The sequence below is a fragment of the Eumetopias jubatus genome, unplaced genomic scaffold, assembly GCF_037043125.1.
Source record: "Eumetopias jubatus isolate StellerSeaLion01/CBP00866 unplaced genomic scaffold, mEumJub1_p1.0 scaffold_14, whole genome shotgun sequence".
Taxonomy (NCBI): Eukaryota; Metazoa; Chordata; class Mammalia; order Carnivora; family Otariidae; genus Eumetopias; species Eumetopias jubatus.
In genome coordinates, this window is record NW_028274820.1 from 97,828,132 (window position 1) to 97,843,917 (window position 15,786).

Sequence of the window (15,786 nt, forward strand, 5' to 3'; positions counted from 1 at the left end):
GAAATACAACAATATACATAATGAAGAACTCATCTGCTTTCTACTTTTTAAATTCTTTAAAATACTGTATACTCTACAAGGATAATTTTCCTTGGCATACAATATATAGAGCTTTCATGATATCAAGGACCCAGAAAGGCAACATCATGATATTATGTGAAAAAACCTGGTTGTTAGATCTTGGAAATCTAGAAAAAGAGTAGAAACTGAGTTTAGAGACAAGCTTCAGGTACTCCGAGCCCCCAGACGTTGCGGCTTAATGCTCATCCTCCGTGCCTGCAGCATCCTCTGCTTCTTTCCCGGGCAGCGCTAGCTGGCAGCAAGAAAGTCACCATGTCTATTCTCAAGATCCACGCCAGAGAGATTTTTGACTCTCATGGGAATCCCACCGTTGAAGTTGACCTCTACACCTCCAAAGGTCTCTTCAGAGCTGCTGTGCCCAGTGGTGCCTCAACTGGTATCTACGAGGCCCTCGAGCTCCGGGACAATGACAAGACCCGCTACATGGGGAAAGGTGTCTCAAAGGCTGTTGAGCACATCAATAAAACTATTGCACCTGCCCTGATTAGCAAGAAACTGAACGTCATGGAGCAGGAGAAGATTGATAGACTGATGATCGAGATGGATGGGACAGAAAATAAATCTAAATTTGGTGCAAACGCCATCCTGGGTGTGTCCCTGGCTGTCTGCAAGGTGGGGGCCATGGAAAAGGGGGTGCCCCTGTACTGGCACATTGCTGACTTGGCTGGCAATGCTGAAGTCATCCTGCCGGTTCCGGCTTTCAACGTCATCAACGGTGGTTCTCATGCTGGCAACAAGCTGGCCATGCAGGAGTTCATGATCCTGCCCATTGGTGCGGCCAACTTCAGGGAAGCCATGTGCATCGGAGCCGAGGTTTACCACAACCTGAAGAACGTCATCAAGGAGAAATACGGAAAAGATGCCACCAATGTGGGGGATGAAGGCGGCTTTGCGCCTAACATCCTGGAGAACAAAGAAGCTCTGGAGCTGCTAAAGAACGCCATTGGGAAAGCCGGCTACACCGACAAGGTGGTCATCGGCATGGACGTAGCTGCTTCTGAGTTCTTCAGGTCGGGCAACTATGACCTGGACTTCAAGTCCCCTGATGACCCAAGCAGGTACATCACGCCTGATGAGCTGGCCAACCTGTACAAGTCCTTCATCAAGGACTACCCAGTGGTGTCTATTGAGGACCCGTTTGACCAGGATGACTGGGAAGCTTGGCAGAAGTTCACTGCCACCGCCAGCATCCAGGTGGTGGGGGATGATCTCACCTTGACCAACCCGAAATGGATCTCCAAGGCCGTGGGCGAGAAATCATGCAACTGCCTCCTGCTGAAAGTGAACCAGATCGGCTCCGTGACCGAGTCTCTCCAGGCGTGCAAGCTGGCCCAGTCCAATGGCTGGGGCGTCATGATGTCACATCGCTCTGGGGAGACCGAAGATACCTTCATCGCTGACCTGGTGGTGGGACTTTGCACCAGGCAGATCAAGACAGGGGCACCTTGCCGATCTGAGCGCTTGGCCAAGTACAACCAGATCCTCAGAATTGAAGAGGAACTGGGTAGCAAGGCTAAGTTCGCCGGCAGAAACTTCAGAAACCCCCTGGCCAAGTAAGCTCCAGGCGGCGCACCCCGAGTCCTACGGTCCTGAGTCGGCTCATTAGACCTCTGCTCCCCACAGGCAGCTTGAGGCCCCCAGCCGAAACTGGCCAGGGACCCTGCTAGTTAACTGCCCTCTCCCCTCCCTGTGATGTTCTCACTGCTTCCTTAGAACTGCCGCAGAAGCCAAACCTCACCATCTGGAACCCTGCTGGAAACCCTAACTCTGTAATCGTGTGATTGGCCCAAGTCATTGTTTTCTCACCTCACTTCCACCCAGTGTCTGGAGTCACGTCTGTCTACTTTATAATCCTGAAGTGTCCGCGGGTGAAATCCCCAGTGGTTTTGTGTGCAGAATAAAAAGGCCTCAGTGACCCATAGGAAAAAAAAAAAAAAGAAAAGAAACTGAGTTTATGTGCCTACAAAAAAAAAAAAAAAAAGAGTAGGGGAAGAAATCAGATAAAATAGAGAGGAGACATCAGACTCATTTTCCTCAAATGGGAAAAAAAAAAAAGAAACTGAGTTTATGTGCCTACAAAAAAAAAAAAAGAGTAGGGGAAGAAATCAGATAAAATAGATAGGAGACATCAGACTCATTTTCCTCAAATGGGAAATGTAGGACCTGTGACACCAATAAACAAACAGGCATAGACAGAGAAGCAGAGGCAAGCTGACAGACTGACAGGAAGGCGAGCAGACAGACAGAGGGACAAATAACAGAGATTCTATCATCTCTACTGGTCCACAACATGCAAGGTGCTACATGAACACTTTCAAGAGGTAAAAGTCAAAGACCTTACCACCAAAAAGTTAAAAGTCTACTTGTAAAGACAGCACACCTAAGGATGGGGATAGACATTAAATACAAAAGCCTACAAGCCTAAGGAATAGGAACTTGATCCTGTGGGCAGTGGTACCATCTGCAAAGCTTCTGCCAAGGGAGACTAAATGCATCTAAAGATGGTATACAGGAGAGAGGGAAATTGAAAATCACCACAGGTAGGCAGCTAATTCCCAGACCAACTGCAACTAAGCAGGACAGAACTAGTACCTACCAGAGATTAGTTGGGGGCAAGAAAGAGGAATGGCTGAGAATAAGGCAACGCTGTATAAAGGAAGCTGGCATCATTTGACATACATCTCCAAGGTTGATAAAAAGAAGAGGGTTGGTTAAGGATGGCTTCTAAAAGTGAGTGAAAACCACAGTTCTGATTTTTTTTTTAAAGATTTTTGTTTATTTTATTTCAGAGAGAGAGAGAGAGCACAAGCAGGGGGAGCAGGGGGCCCGATGAGGGGCTCGATCCCAGGACACCAGGATCATGACCTGAGCCGAAGGCTGACGCCCAACCCACTGAGCCACCCAGGCGCGCCCACCGTTCTGATTTTAAGAGAAAGATGAGGTGGTTCCAAATGTGCTAAGAGACAAATACAGAAATTTCCAGTGGGAAGTGTATTTCAGGCAAAGAAAAACAGAGCTAGCATCAGGTTAGCTATAGAAAACAAATCTTAATCCAATAGTGAAAGTTAGCAGCTAAAACAATCCTATTACATGTAGTTTCCCCTCGAAAAAGTGTCTATACCATTTAATTAAAATTATCTATTGCTGTTCCTCAAGGATAGTTGTAAAGCAAAATTGGGGAGGAGGTGATACAGTTAAAAAGCATTGCTTTATGTGTCAGCTGGAGGTGGCAAAGGAGTTGGAAGCAGAGAAATACTGAAGGGAAAAATAAATACAGCCTCCATTTCTGACATTAATTTTTCCATTTAAAACCTTGATTCTTTCTTACGGTCACTGTCTGTGCTGTGCTAATGAATTTAAATCTCAGGAAAAGTCCCTGGACTTTATTTGCTTCTATATAATGCTTATCTCCAAACGCTCAAAGGAACATTTGTTCACTCATCCTTGTAAGATCTGTTCAGGAAAGATGCCATTTCCCTGAGAAAATAAAGAGAAATAAAGGAATTTTTGAAATTGGAAAATGTTCTTCAACTCATCCAGACACAGGAATTTTGGTTTATTTTTTGCATTTCTCCTTTTACAATATCGGTTATCTACAGACCTAATTACTAAATAATCCTGGGTAAAAATAGGTCTTCCAATTCTTTAATTTCCTTCAGTAGTACTGACATGATAGTTATTTACTGAAAAAAGTTTCCAATAGCTGCTTAAAAAATTAAAGTACCATCATCATCTATTATATCAAAGGTGCCAAAGATCTCAATCACTCCAAGTAACAAGGGCAGTAAATAAAAATGGGCAAGAATCATGCAAATTGGAAGCCAATTAGAAAACAATTTCATTAATTTTAAAAAACACATCTTTTTACTGATGTAATGAGAAGATGAAAACAAGTAGTAAACATGGATTAGTTTGTTTTGGAGCAGTGTTTCCTCATTTTTACTTACGATACCAGAGCTAAAAATGCAGTTTGGAAAGGCCAAACGAAATAAAGATGGTGACAGCAACCAATTAACCAAGCAAATAAAATAACCTTCTAGTCTGATGAAGCAAACATCAATCAGGCATCAGGTTAAGGCTGTCTTGATACATCCAAGAAAGAAAGAATACAAGTAATTAACCAAAAGTTCGCCGATAAACGTTCTCCTGTATATATTTTTAAGTTCATTCAATTTTAAAACTTTTTATTCCATAGTTGGAAATAACTTGTTATATTTATCTCTGTAATGTTTCTTCAATTACTGTGCTGACTTATTTATTGGTTTGCCTTAAGTTTCAGAACTATGTTGGCATCATTCATTAAAGTGAAAAAACAAATGCAATTAATAATTTTTACTTTTGCTTAAAATACTTATTTACTGAAGTGACACCATTCATGTACCACAAGGAATACCTTGTCTTTTACTTCTGATTCAAAACAAAACAGGTGAAATTACAATTAGTTCACTTCAAAATTTAAAAAGAAAAATAGACACATCAACAACTGTATGGTAATATAAAATTGTTTAGAAGAAACCCAAAACGCTCAGTAGGCACTAGTAAATTTTACATTAATTCTAAAGTTGAAACGCTAATGAAGCTGTTATCTATACTACACTGAAATAGAAATATTCATTAAGTAATAAAGACTTCCAGTTTGTACCAGTGTTTAACAAGTATTAAAAATCTTTATAAACTAATTAGTGACTGTTCCTTACATAATAAGTACCATATAGAAATATAATTGAAACCCACTTTAATGGCAAAAGATCTCCAAGTACCAAGACCAAGAACATTCAAGATAGGGAGTCTCATTAGTGGAGAGATAAAAGAAATAGGAGAATGGACGGAATGTTTACCAAGTTGTTTTCATACTGATTGGGAGTTTGACATTTACGATTCACAACTTCTCAAAGGTTAGCAGCAAAAATTTCTAGTTTGCTGAGATTCACAGTTCATCTAAATTTGCCATAACTAGAGTTGATTTTTGTTTTTGGTTTTTTTGACAAGGAATACAGATATTACATGGCTCCACCTTCCTTCCAGAAACTTAAATGCCAGTTGAGGCTAATAAAGAATAAAACATACACATTCATACCACAACCTCAGAGTTTTGTTAAACTGAATGAATGTTAATGCCTCCAATTACTGTAGAAGGCCTCAGGATTATACTTAGCTAAGATAGTTCATAGCTGTGTGTTTATGGAGAATCAGCAGACGTCATAGACATGATAGAAAAACCATTTTCTGCAAGCAGAACCTCGAAACCATTTCTGTACCACATTTAACTAAACATATGTAATGTCTTGGGCGCCTGGGTGGCTCAGATGGTTAAGCGTCTGCCTTCGGCTCAGGTCATGATCCCAGGGTCCTGGGATAGATTCCCACATCGGGCTCCCTGCTCCTTGGGAGCCTGCTTCTCCCTCTGCTTCTCTCTCTCTCTCTCATGAATAAATAAATAAAATCTTTAAAAAAAATAAACATATGTAATGTCTTTAACATTAAGTGTGAAAGAATCACTCTCTATTTACAAAAAAAAAAAAAAAGTTTGCATGTTTTCTATTTATTTTTCTCCTGTGCAGGAAAGGAATGCTGTTTCTTTCTTTCTTTTTTTTTCTTTAAGATTTTTATTTTGAGAGAGCCAGAGAGTGCACACAAGCCAGGGAAGAGGTAGAGGGAGGGAGAAGCAGACTCCCCACTGAGCAGGGAGCCAGGTACAGGGTTGGATCCCAGGACCCTGAGATCATGACCTGAGCTGACAGCAGATGCTTAACCAACCGAGCCACCCAGGTGCCCCCATGAGTGTTGTTTATTTAAAACATAGAAAGCAGATATATCTTGATTTGTTATACTCTGAGAACATAAACAATTCACCCCCTCTCCAAGAAAATATTAGGAAGTTATTAAAGCATGCTACAATTCTGTTATGGTTAGGAAAAAATTGCTAGTTTTAGACTAACTTGTAACATTCACATGTTATATTTTTGCTTGGTTATCTAAGACAAGATAAAAAAGGGCTCACATGGAATGCAAGTTATTATGGAAGCCTCTGCTAAAAAAGTGTCCCTTAAAAACTAGCAACAGTGTTCCATGTGTAACAGCATGACAACTGACAATATTCCTATCACCCAGTGAGAGTTTTGGAACATAGTACTCAGAAGGCCTATTGAATGTTATGATTAAAAGTGTATTTTCTCAAGGACATCTTTGATTTAGTAATAAGTGATATTAATAAAAATAAAAGGTAAGGAAAAACAAAACTAATAGTCCTGTCTACATAATCAAAGCAAAGGATAATCTGGTGAATTTAAGCAAATGGACATGGATAAGCCATATGGATAAGAGAAAACAAATCTATTGAGTTAAATAAATATATAGTTGTTGAGGCATATTTTTATTTCTCAAGATCCCTAAATTTTCGGGGCGCCTGGGTGGCTCAGTCATTAAGCGTCTGCCTTCGGCTCAGGTCATGGTCCCAGGGTCCTGGGATCGAGCCCCGCATTGGGCTCCCTGCTCCACAGGAGGTCTGCTTCTCCCTCTCCCACTCCCCCTGCTTGTGTCTCCTCTCTTTCTCTCTCTCTCTGTCAAATAAATATTAAAAAAAAAAAAATCCCTAAATTTTCTATGCACATTCATACCCATACAAATTTTAGTCTGTATTTTTTTCCCTCCCTCCAAGGTGACAAATCCAGCCTAGTTCCAGCCAGTACAAAGATATGGCCCCTTTCCTTATTTCTGCAATAGTCTATATGCTACTGAACAGGAAGAATGCACAACCTGTGAATCACGAATGAGTGCCAGTGGAACCCCAAGAAAAGGGCCAAAAGTACTAAATGCGTCATTATAAACAAGATGTATAAAGTAATCATTAAGCAAAAAGATTGGGTTTGTAACCAGTGATAAGGTATAGATTCAATAAATACCTAATGGATGATCCAGGCTGGTAATGTTAAGTACATCTGAAACATAGTATTACCAACCTATTTTTTAACCTAACCAAAAGCTGCCGACAGCTGAAAAAAATTCAATGTACCTTATTTATCCACTGTTTGTTTTGAACTTCCAAGAACATCCCAAAGACATAACCCCATTACTGAGCAAGCAAAATACTCCTGTGTTCTTAAAGGGAATGATGGAGTACCGGAGGGGAAGGTTCATTTTTAGACACTTTTATTTAATGGCAGAATCATAGTCTCAAAAACAAATATTCTGGATGATTCTATTACTTTTCCATTAACATCCACTACCTTGAAATATGTTTTACACATTGACCCCTTATATACAGAATAAATCTCAACTGCAGGGTGAAAGAATTTAAAATAAAATACTTTATATAATGCTCAATTCTTACAGTCATTCATTTATTACTTACTGGGAGGAAATAACCATCACTGGTACTTTTCCCGTTTTCACTATCAAGTTGCATAGAAAGAAGAGAGAGGCAGGTAACTTTTAAAAGATAAAAGTTTGGCAAATATATTGGTTGATTTCACTAACCCACTTCATTCACCATCCTTGGACAGTCTGCCGAATTGTTTTTCCAGTATGGCTACATCAGTGAGTCTACTCCATAAAAACCACCCAAGTGTTATATATATATTATTAACAGTGGCAGGAATTGAGGGTGAAGAAAGGGGAGGTATTTTACTAATGTACATATTAAAAAGCAAATAACATATCTTAACCATTTATATGTCTGGGAGCACCTGGCTGGCTCAGTCAGTGGAACATGAAATTCTTCATCTTGGGGTTACGAGTTTGGGCCCTGCATTGGTTGTAGAGATTACTTAAAATCTTAAAAAGAATTACATGTCTGTTATCAAGTCAGAAACACAAAACTATAAAAACAAAATAAAGCATGCACAGAAACAACCCTTCTTTGTAAACACATTTAAGTCTTTGTTTAAAAACTACTGTCTCCCTCACCTAAAACATCCTTCCATCCCTAAATGATCTTACCTAATACCAACAGTTTCACCAAGAGTCCTGTGGTGGGATTTGTAATTCCTTATTTACTACTCAATGAACAAATCTATTGCCACAGGGCTGGCCACCATACCGCAAACAGGCCACATCTTGTAAAAACTACATCCGATGAAGGAGGAGGGAAAAAAACCCATTTAAGGTTGGCCTTGAAGTCAAATGACCTACAAAATATCCTGACTGAGGTTTATAATGGTCCCAAAGTAATGCAAAGAAACTTTCTAATTGATGTTTAATAAGAAAAGCAAATACATATATACAGGGTAATAAATTAATGCCCAAAATAATCATTGACAATTGAGTTATTTAAATTTGTGTTTTGCTCTGTTTGATCTATACTTTGTCCTGTGTTTAAGGTGTCCAAAATTTATTTCCCAAATTTATTTATATCCATCAAATTCATGTCTAATATATATGACATTTCCACTGTTTTTCTGAAGTCACTGAAATGTCTTCTGTAAACAAGGACCAATATCAGTCTGAGGCTATTCAGCATTGAATTTCAATGCCTACCAGTAAGGGACTGAAACTACAACATACTGCAGTAAGGTGAAGACTGCCTATAAGAACACCTGGCACCAGGCTTACAAATAAAAAGGACCTTTGAGATCAATGCTATTTAATAGAAAACAGAGTTAAAACAATTCTCCACTTGCCAAGAAGCCTTGAATACAACTGCATTAGATTGCTAGGGCTTCCAGAGCAAAATACCATAGACTGGATGACTTAAACAATAGAAATTTATTTTCTCACAGTTCTGGAGACTAGAGGTCTAAACTTAAGGTGTGAGCAGAGCTGGTTTCTCCTGAGGACTCTCCCCACGGCTTGCAGATGGGCACCTTTTCTCACTGTGTCCTCATGAAGGCCTATTCTCAGAGCCCCAACCCTGGTGTCTCTTCTTCTTCTTAAGGACACCACTCCTATTGCATTAGGACCCCACCTAAGACCTCATTTAATCTTAATTACCTCTTTAAAGGCACTATCTCCAAATATCACACTGGGGCTTCAACATATGATTTTGGGGAAAACAAATCAGTCCCTCACAATAATACACTTTACAGTGACTATGTGGAATATACACTGGGAATGGGTACATCAGACACTAGATTGTAAGCACTTTAAGAAAAGGGCCTGTGTCTTTCTCACTGGTATCCCAGTCCTTGTATATTGCTTGACACATACCATGCTCATAAAAATATGGATTAAAAAACAAAGTAATGGAGGGGGTTTTTTGCCTTTCAGTAAACATATTAGAAAATGCTATGCTGTGAAAGTTGATATTTAAAAATGACCTTTCTTTAGAATATCAAGTGCAGCAGTTTATATAAAGTACCACAGAATTAGGAAGTATAGCAGAAGATTTATAAATGTATTTCAAATATTTTCTTAAAGATTTATTTATTTTAGAGAGAGAGAGGGATCACGAGTGTTGGGAGGGAGAGAGGGAGAGAATCTCAAGCAGACTCCCTGCTGAGTGTAGAGCCCAACGTGGGGCTCCATCTCACAACCTGTGAGATCATGACCTGAGCTGAAATCATGAGTCAGACGCTTAACCGACTGAGCACCCAGAGCGCTCCAAATGTATTTCAAATATTAAGTACTGAAATTGTGGTACAAATTCCCTACACTCTCTGGGATATTATGGTTATAAAAACACAAAGGCATAAGAGGGAATTCTGGGAATGAAAATAACACAGAAGTCCTAAGTATCTGATAATATTTGTATTATAATAACCAGAATGATAAAAGATCTCATTGAATAGACATGGACCATCATCTTGGGAATGGGAATGGTAAAATAGGTCTCTGGTCCCGTATCACTTTGTTTTGTGCCACTAATATACCGAAATGTCTTCTATATTAAATAATCTTTTTGTAGTCTCCCAAATGTCTCTTTATGACTGGGACAGATCTTTTCTGCCAGCCTTATTTACAGGGACCACAGCTTGTACATAACTGTTTTACTTAATGGACCTGAACGAAGTATGCAAATTGCTCATCGGATCTTTGGCTCAATATTCACTTAAATGTGATCAAAGCATAAGTTCTGCAAAACACTAAGCACAGAAAATGACACAAATGGCGTCAATTTGGTAGTTGAATAAACTGTGATAAGCTTAACTATTACAGGATTCTTAGGTCTAATGACTTAAGCTACTCATTACTAGAACAGATGCCTCCCAGATCATCCTAACTAAAATCCAAATACCCTAAAGCCTAGCATTTTCCCAGATAACATATCTGCTAGGTCTTTGCCTCGATATACTCAAATGACAAAAATGTACATGCTATTCTACCCATCCAGGTAGTCTTAACCAGCTTATTCCTAAAAACTAAATTCATGGTAACTATTTAGATCGCAAGGAAGCCTTACTAGAAGGTATCACTGTTTCATTTCCATCGAGATTCTGCCATTAGATGAATCAAACAATTCACACTGTTCAGTTCCACTAAACATGTTCAAAAATAGAGTATTTCCTCCCAATACTGTTCCACTTCTAGTAGCTTAAACAAGTGTTTTGCCCTAAGGTTTTCTCCTCTGTTACCATTCTGGTCGACTAAACATCACAAGTGAACTCTAGACATACAAAGAATGTGGACCAGATTTTCTCTCAAACATTTGTCTCCTAGTGAGGTAAAGAACCCATTGGTTATACCCTCTATCTTTTCTGCCTCCCCGTGGCAGCTTTTTTCCAAAGACTCCAAGCAGATACTCTTGTAAAACTAAAAGCTCAGAGAGCCTCAGCTTCCCCCAAAGACTAATACTACAGAAAAGTTCAAGATATTTTTTAATCCATCATTGTACACAAATACTAACCAGTGGAAATGTTCAACTCATCTACAGTCGATTAAATAAACCTCCAGATGTAGCTGGCTTTGAAACACCCAATTACAAGGGAGAAGCCACTAAACAAAGTTGGACATTTAATACACACAGAAACACTAGCACTTATCTAACACATCACAGTATACAGGGTTTAAAATAGAACCCAGGTAAAAAAAAATGCTTCTAAATTCTGAAGGGCACAACACAATACAATGTGGGAGAAAATGTGAACTTCACCATGTTTCTCTGGTTGCTTCCCCAGCCTGTTCTTTCAGAAGTCTTTCACACTAAATGGATTAGCTGTAAACTGAACTGAAATAGAGGAAAAACCACCATAGAGAAACCTTCATTTCTCATTACAAATTGCTAGGAAGAGCTGCTGAACAGGACAATGTCTGCATTTCAGGGAAAGCCATCTAACTCCTGAGTACTTTGATCTAAAGAACCGAAAGAAAAGAAATGCAACATGTCGCATTTGCCCCTGGAGAGCTATGTAGAGAGGATGTTCTACTGATGTTTTCTAGGTTTTAGGTGGGAGTCCACCATCTAGTTAGTGTAGAACTAGAATCTGTTGGGACTTTTTTTCCCCTGTGACTTTGTTTCACTAAGGATACCACAGCACAAAGGCTGCTGCTCAGGCTCCCGAGAAGGATAACTATCATTAAGGTGCTCTTATTCCTCTCTTTAACTACACTTCAGGATCACTCCTAGTTAGTTAATATATGGTGCAATATCGGTTTCAGGAGCAGAATTCTGTGATTCATACAACACCCAGTGCTCATCATAACAAGTGCCCTCCTTAATACCCAGTTTTTTTTTTTTAAAGGTTTATTTTAGAGAGACAGTGTGCACGCAGACACAGGAGGGGAGAGGCAGAGGGAGACGGAGAGAGAATCTCAAGCCGACTTCCCGAGGAGTGTGGAGCCCTCCCAGGGCTCAATCTCACAACCCTGAGATCATTACCTGAGCCAAAATCAAAAGTTGGACACTCAACAGACTGAGCCACTCAGTCGCCCAATACCTTCTTCTTTTTTTTTTTTTAAGTTTTATTTGGAACCACAACACAAAACAGTACAGTACAAACAAAAAAAAAATCACAGCTTCTGTTGTGAGAACCACAAAACTCCTATTCTACCTTTTCTCAGTACTTAGGAACAGACCCACTTTTTATAATGGTTAATGGCTCCAGAGAGCCAAAAATTATCCTGGACGTATATATGAAAGTACATTTCAATAACCTAAAGAAAAGTTATTTTGGAAATGAGATTTATCTAACCATTGCAGTCCATGTCACATTTAAATATTTTTAGTTCTCTCCATGTATACAGACTGGCCTACTGTTCATTTTTTTATGCAAATCAAATAAATAGTTGGTTGTATGTCCAGCATGAAACTTTTTCAAATTCAATTCACTGCAGGAAACAAATGCAATCAGAAACTTCAGTCAGCTCAAAAATCTACATTGTTTCACAGTATGGACAAAATAGGATCCTTCACCCTCCAAAATGAGACTTCCTAGATGTAGTTTTCCCTACCCAAGGTTTCCAGTCATTCTCATCAATGATTATTTTGTCTATTTTTAAGATGTGCAATAAAACACAGCTGGTCACACACTCTCCTAAAAATATAATAAGACCTGGTAATAAGTTCAGATAAAAAGGATGTGCCTAATCAGTTTACTTTGGTATTTATCAGGAATATGAATCATATTAAATTCACTTTCACTGGTTATAATTACTAAGCAATTATGTGCCAGACACAGCACTAGGCACTGACGTGACAACAAAAAGACCTTTCTGATGGCACCTGAATAACCACCTAATTACAAGCAAGTGAGAAGTTCTAGAAAAGTGAAGTTACTGTCTAAACAGCTTTCCAACTTCCAGTGCAATAATAATGTGACATTTTCAGTTGGCTAACATAAAGAGAGCTAAATTTAGAATAAAGTGTTTTCATGGTAATCACCCATAGGACAAGAAAAATTCATTATACAAAGTCATCCATAATGATCTGTTCCCTCTAGTATCACAACTACCTCTCCACAGATGTGAGCTTATTGACGTAACAGATTTGCATTCTAAGACACATAGCCTTGATGCTGAGGATACAAAAGAATTCTGCAATAAGAGAGAATCATCTGGAATATGCATCAATATATGAAGAATCACGTTCTTCTGCCTATCTAATTTGGCTTAAAATTTATATTGCTAACCTTAAAAGAAGTATCCCTTTGAAAAAAGCTCAAGATTTCATGGAAGAGCAGAGGTTCAAAACAGTAAATGATATTTAATACTATTTTCTTGCCTAGAGCTAATGGTATAAAAATCAAAGAATAATGTAAAAAAGTTAATAAAGTCTGTTTCCTACAGGAAAACCCACAAAAGTATTAATTCTGCAAAACTACTGCATATTTATATTTTCCAGCATCCCTTGAGATTCTAATATACTGTCTTTTTTTTTTTTTTTGCCGATCTGGTCACCCTGCAGATGTCTTATTGCTGGATACTAGGATGAGTGAGGCTTAAGGATGCTTTTTATTGTTGCTGGTGTCAAAACTATTTACACTTCAACGAACAGTGAGTACTCAGGATAACATCCACATAGCTGATATATGAAATACGCATAGTGATGCTACATTGTAATTCTGTCCTTGGGGGATCCATCCTGTGGAAACCACCCACAGAAACTACTTAACAGAGCAGATCCATTCTTCTGATAATTCAATAATTATATCACTTCATTATAAGTTCCACTTTTTGGTACTGTAGTTATATTCTGGAATATTTAATAGTCATATTAGTCCTAAATAGATTAAGAAAGTAAAGAATTATAAATGCTAATTAAGATTACCTTTGCTCCAAAGATGACGAACACATTTGTCCAGAGGCTGATTCAGAACCACAAGGCAGTATTTCAACTTCCCTATGGAAATAAAAGTAGTAAAATAAGTAGGTGAACAGAGTCCTCTGTTCCCCTCATTTGAGACTAGAATCACACTCCACTAGTCCAGATTTTCAATCTCCACAGAGCTAAATTTCAACTACAACTAATTTCTTATACTTTAATTTTAAAAGACAACATAGTTTAACTGATCTACTTTATCCAATATGTCTGCCCAACATTACTATATTGCTGAGGAATTGATGATAAAAACAATTTATCATAAAAACAACTGGGTAAGCTTCTTTTTGTAGGGGATGAGGAACAAAAATGGTCTTAAAATGAATTCTCATCCTTATGAGATATCCACCCCTTTGACACAACTAGTCTTCTATCTGGCTGGTCCAACAACATCCTAACATTATTTACCAAGTAGTGGGGCCTGGAGGGCACGTGTTTTCACACTCATTCTCATTTATTCATTTTCTCTCTCCTACCCCGTCTCTCTTTCCTCCCCACACAAAACTTTGGTATGCACAGAATCCCACTAGCTCTTTTCATGAATCTTTTACTCCAAGTTTTTAGATGGCACTCAAAAGATGAAGACACTCAAAAGACAGAGAAAAGTTAATTCTCCAACAGTCATTCTAGGCCCTTTATAATGTACTAAAAATAGTGCAAAGCAAAATGCAATCAGGCTGTTGAAAACCTGTCATTCATTCAGCTCAGTCCAAGCACTCCATTTCATTTATGGAAGAGAAATGTTTGTTTGGTGATAAGAAAAATTAATTTTTTAAGCAATCTCAGTGTTAGAAATGGAACAAGATAAGGAAATGAAAAGGGGATGCCATCATCCATAGCACACATTCTTAAGTGTTGATTACATAGCAGGCACTGAGAGTACAAAGAGGAATAAGATTACAGAGTATCTATGAGATAAAACATTTATAATAAAGAGGATTTATTCTACAATACAATACAACACAAGTATATGAAGAGGACCAGGTAATAAACAGATGAGTGTGGCAGGACTTCAAAGCCCAGAGAGTCAGTAAGGTCTGATGTCACCCTAGAAATCTTTGTGAAATGCAGATTTCTGAACTTGATCTTAAAAGGAAAAAAAAAAGGTGTAAAGAATAAAGGAAGGGGCAGTCAAGGAAAACACCACACAGGAAATTGCTATCCTTCGCCATTAGGGTTACCAGCATGCAGTTTCAGAAGCAATGCCCTAATGACAGGAAACCAAGACAGGGACCAGCATCCCAGATTTCAGACGTACTGTTTAAATAGACAGAGGAGTTTAAGTTGAGGTACCCAGGAAGTATTTAAAAGGGATGCAGAAATGAGTACTAAAAGCAATTTGTGTCTATTTGGTAATAGTGCATACAGAAATAGCAGCCAAGGTCCAAGAGCAGCCTAGCTGCTAAGATACTGCAAAGAAGGGGCAGACACTAAAGAACAAAGGAGGAAGGGACATCATACCGTTTGGCTCACCACTGAGCTGAAGGACATCAACAAAGGAAATGCGGAAGTAAAAATGAGAAAGGTACAAGAAGGGAGAGGGTATTTCCCCTAATGTGCTGTCAATAACGCAGCATGCTCTGGAGATGTCACAGAGACTAAACAACCAGAAAAGGCCCTTGAGAAGGGGAAATCTCAAAGCAAAATCTGAGAAGTCACAGAGTGAGCCTCAAGACAGGGAAGAGAACAAGGAGTTAGTAAACCAGGAGAATGCTGCTTGTTAAAAAATAAAAAGTGAACTGTGAGAAATGAAGGGAAAATGGCAGCAAAGTCAAGAGAAGATTCTTTATAGAAACAATCTTTTATTCTGAAGAGAAGAGGAAGAAAGGCTGGGATTCATTCATTCATTTAGCAGGCATTTATAGAGCACAAAATACTCTGTTCAGGCACCGTTGAGCTTGCGGCCCTCCTCAGACTTAAATCCTATGGATGAAAATCAATACCTACTCAGATGGAGGTACATGAAGACACATAGAGACACACAGCACCGAGGCAGAGGTGAAGTATGGCTGATT

At 38.8% G+C, this 15,786-nt stretch overlaps 1 protein-coding gene and 1 pseudogene across 6 annotated transcripts in view; one reads left to right on the forward strand and one right to left on the reverse strand.

Moving 5' to 3' along the window:
• Positions 1 to 15,786, reverse strand: part of TPK1 (thiamin pyrophosphokinase 1) — a 336,496-nt gene that overhangs the window by 245,861 nt on the left and 74,849 nt on the right. For all 6 annotated transcript variants that reach the window (XM_028106283.1, XM_028106279.1, XM_088018241.1 and 3 more), the window contains exon 3: positions 13,721 to 13,792. In XM_028106283.1, the coding sequence (XP_027962084.1) occupies positions 13,721 to 13,792 (72 nt within the window). The remainder of the gene's footprint in view (positions 1 to 13,720; positions 13,793 to 15,786) is intronic.
• On the forward strand, positions 322 to 1,684 carry LOC114211660 (alpha-enolase pseudogene; annotated as a pseudogene).